This window comes from Vigna angularis, chromosome 9, assembly GCF_016808095.1.
Source record: "Vigna angularis cultivar LongXiaoDou No.4 chromosome 9, ASM1680809v1, whole genome shotgun sequence".
NCBI lineage: Eukaryota > Viridiplantae > Streptophyta > Magnoliopsida > Fabales > Fabaceae > Vigna > Vigna angularis.
Genome location: NC_068978.1, coordinates 9,779,007 through 9,782,942, shown reverse-complemented (window position 1 = coordinate 9,782,942; position 3,936 = coordinate 9,779,007). Strand labels below are relative to the sequence as shown.

The following is a 3,936-nucleotide window of genomic DNA, read 5'->3' as shown; positions in this document are numbered from 1 at the left end:
AGAGCAGTTTTGTTCTCTTAAGGACACTGTAGGTTATGAGTACACTATGTTTTTGTTGTGTGCTTGATGTGTGTTTAATGAGTTATTTTTCAACTCTTTGAACATGACTAACGTTCGTTTTTCTCTGTTTCTCAGAGAACAAATGGTACCTAGACTCCCTCCTCCACCACAGCCCAATGAACCTGATGCATCCAACAACGCTAGGTTGTTGGAAACAGTGATTGATAGATTACAACAACAGAACACTACTTTGATGGAACAGAACGCGGCTGCTTTACAGAGTTTGGAGGCTGCTCGCGCAAACTCTGAAGCGACCCAGAGACAGCTAATGGAGATCATCGCGGCCACGTGGAACACACCTGAAGCGTCCACTTCCTCTGCAAATCATCAGGCCGAGTGGAGCTTGGAGAGTTTTCTTCAACATCACCCAGCTAAATTCAATGGGAAATGCCTTCCTGATGAGGCCGATCAATGGCTAAGGGATATGGAACGGATATATGATGCTAAGAGGTGCCCAGACGACAACAGGTTGGCATTCACTGAATATCTGCTGACTGGAGAGGCCAGTCACTGGTGGGCGAGTATTAAGATGATTTTAGCGGACGCTCAAAGTCCAATCTCTTGGGAAGTTTTCAGGAGAAAATTCTATGAGGAGTATTTTCCTGATAGCGTTCGTTTTGCCAAAGAGGTAGTGTTCCTCCAGTTGGTACAAGGTGGTATGACGGTCTCTGAGTACACCAACAAGTTCAAGCATCTGGTTCGTTTCAATACCATGGCTACAAGCGAAGAGTGACAGTGTAGGAAATTTGAGAATGGGCTTAGGAGTGATTTGAAGTTACTAATATCCAGCTTGTTCATTAGGTCGTTTCCTGCCGTGGTTGAGAGAGCCAAAGTGTTGGAGAAGAATGTGGCAGAAGTAGAGCAACAGAAGAAGCAACAACAAGCAGCTAAGGAACTGGTTTTGAATAGAAATAATTTGAATGTGAGACGGACTCCTTACGTTCGTCCAGCCCAATCATCAAAACCAAGTGGATCTCAGGCGGTGGTTGTTGTCGGACAGACTAGGCAGCAAGGAAACGTGATCTGTTTTCAGTGTGGAGGACCACACTACCGATGGTCATGCCCTCAACTAGTGGGGGGAAAATATTGCAACCGTTGCAGAAGAAACGGACATTGGGAGAATGAGTGCAACATGGGAGGACTGGCGGCAATGAGGCCACCAAACGCTGGGAGAGCACAACAAGGGAGAGGTGGACGAGCGCAGGCAGTGGGGAGAGTGTACGCAATCACGGGCGCTGAAGCTGCTAGCTCAGGTATACTCTTCACTGTACTTGCTTATTGTATGAACTGCCTTGTTGTGCGTCATTTAATTGTTGTGATAACGAAGTTGTTTGGTCTGGTGGTGTAAACACCGGCAATTGGATTAGTTTGGATATCCGACCCGTGAGATAGATGTTTATTACTATGTTAGTGAGAGTATTATTTTCTAGAATTGACTAACTTAGGAGATACTTCACGTGAATGGGATGTTTGCATTCGGTATCTATTAAGTTAGACCGTTCGGTAGCAAGGGAGTAGCCAAACAGAAATAGTACGTTCTCCTGAAGAGGCGCCAAAGGCTAACTACTCAGAGTAAAGTTGGGTCTCTTTTACACTAATGCCAGGTGTTAGAGTAACATCGTACGCTAGTTTTCTGGCATACAAGAAGGATGAATTAGAATGGGACTTTAGTATTATAAGTGAAGATACAAGCGTTAGTAGGGGCCTCAGTTGAGAGTAAAGAGTGAACCGTTCGGTAGAACCGATAGGAAATGAAACAAGAAAAGATTGAGTTAGAAACGAACGGTCAGGCGAATAAGACAATCCAAAAACATGAAGATCTGGACGTACGTACCTTTCTGAATCGAACAATTTCAGATTCTGAAACCAAATCGTTGAACGTAAGGGTAGAAGGAATTGTAAGCCGGTGAACTGTGATTCTGCCTCTAGGACGTATGCGAGCTTCGAATCAACTAGAGGTCAGAAATGAAGTCTCGTTTTCTCCAGGAACCAAGAAATCCATTCTCTGCCTAAACCCAAGATATTTGATGCTCTCCATCAACCACTCGCAAAATTTGCTATACTCTCTTTCTCAAACAGTAAATGTCAGTTAGACCAACTTTTAATTTTATTCATTTGGTCTCTTGCTGATTAATCGTTCGGTTTTCGTCTTATCATTTGTGGCCAAACATTTTCTTTCTTTTAAGCGTTCGGTCATGAACGAACGTTCGGATCTTTTGGCTGCTCGGCCTCGTTCGTTCTTAAACGTTCGTTACTTATGTTCTTTATTTGAATTAGCTATATATATATATATATATATATATATATATATATATATATATATTATAGTTGTCTTGAATCTCAGTAATAATTCTATTCTGTGATATTCATATTATTCGTTTCTGTGTTTTCTCTCCTTTATTTTTCTGGTTTCTTCTGTTTCTCTGTTTCACACTCTAATCCAATAAGTAAGAAACTTCCATATTAATTCTTTTCCTCTTGGAAGACTTGTGACTCTTCCTAATAGTAATTTCTCCCGTTCGGTATTTATGTTATCGATCGGTTAACCCTTCAAAGCCATCATCTCTTTATTTATATGTTATCAATTGTTTCCTTACTTCAGAGTTCTCCTGTAACTTACTCTCTTCCCATGAACATTTAGTCCTTACCCCAAACATAACCGTTCGTTATAGTTGAACTGATCAACTTCGAGGATTTGCTAAGGACGTGCGTGAGGGCAGAGTCGTTCGTCCTAGGAAGCTGTCACCTAAATTCATTGGACCGTACCAGATTCTGAGATGCATTGGACCGGTAGCGTACGAGATATCATTGCCTCCTCAATTACCTAATCTTCATCTAGTTTTCACGCATCACCACTCTGGAAGTATATTGAAGACTCGTCTCATGTGCTAGAGCTAGAAAACGTTCGTATTCGTGGAAGACCGATAGGTAAAGATGCAACCAGTACGTATCGGGGATAGCCAAACCCAGTGCTACAAGAGGAAAGTCATCAGATTGGTGAGTGTAGTCTGGGACGAGTCCACTGACGACATTACGTAGGAAGTTGAATATTTCAAGCAGAGACAAGTACTCTCGTCTATTCTTTAGTAAGTTTTAATTTTCGAGGACGAAAATTTTTGTAGTTAGGGAGAATGTCAGACCTCGGAAATTTAACCCAAACCCCACCTGTTTAATCACATTTATTGCGCCCAAAACCCTGTTCAGATTTATTTAAAACCCACCCAAAACTCTGCACACTAACGCCAAGTGTCAAGTATGGAAGGTTCGAAAATCAGTAGTGGAAGACAGGTGTCCGCAGGAGAGAGTACGCTCGTTTTACTTGGGAAGAAAAATGATTTTTCTGAAAACCTTCTTCCCACTCTCTCTGCATGCACCCTTCTTCTTCCAGAAAACCTGATATTTCATTTCCTCCTTCTTCTCTCTAGAAAACCTTTCCCTTCTCTCTACTGTAACTCATTTTTCTCTTCTCCGATCAACATTCAGAAACCGTAAAAGGGATCCCGGCGTCCCAAGCTTCCTTTTAAACCAAACAAGATTCAAGTTTGAGCTGGTAAGTTTCTTTCCTTAGTCGCTCCTTCTTTGGTTACATGCAAAAACCAAGCCTGGTTGCATGCGTGGCCAGAGTCTAAGTTATTCTCGATTTTCATGTGGTTCGGTCTAGTCGGAAGAGCTAAGTGATCGTGAGGGTAGAAGTTGAAATTGGAAAACCAATTTGCAATCTAAAGGACGTACGTTCACACTAGAGGTAAGGGAAGCTTATTTAATTTAATTGGTATTTGTATGTGATCTTAGTGTATGAACGTCCGTTGTTTGACTGAATGAAAATGGTACATGCTTCTTGATATGTATGCTGATGGTTGATATGTATGAATGTGA

The 3,936-nt window shown here is 41.8% G+C and overlaps 1 protein-coding gene across 1 annotated transcript; it reads left to right on the top strand.

Annotated features, from left to right (window-relative positions):
- Positions 1-253: 253 nt before the first annotated feature.
- On the top strand, positions 254-1,774 carry LOC108346468 (uncharacterized). Its single transcript, XM_017585546.1, has 3 exons — positions 254-789; positions 862-1,313; positions 1,665-1,774. The coding sequence occupies exons 1-3, from the start codon at positions 254-256 to the stop codon at positions 1,772-1,774; spliced, it is 1,098 nt and encodes a 365-aa protein (XP_017441035.1).
- The last annotated feature ends 2,162 nt before the right edge of the window (positions 1,775-3,936 follow it).

What these genes read in the sequence shown, in the direction of transcription:
- LOC108346468 (XM_017585546.1), top strand. Translation starts at nt 254, where the DNA reads ATGGAACAGAACGCGGCTGCTTTACAGAGTTTGGAGGCTGCTCGCGCA. An exon ending in ACCATGGCTACAAGCGAAGA is followed by an intron (nt 790 to 861) that starts GTGACAGTGTAG and finishes CTTGTTCATTAG; the next exon opens with GTCGTTTCCTGCCGTGGTTG. An exon ending in CGCTGAAGCTGCTAGCTCAG is followed by an intron (nt 1,314 to 1,664) that starts GTATACTCTTCA and finishes CACTAATGCCAG; the next exon opens with GTGTTAGAGTAACATCGTAC.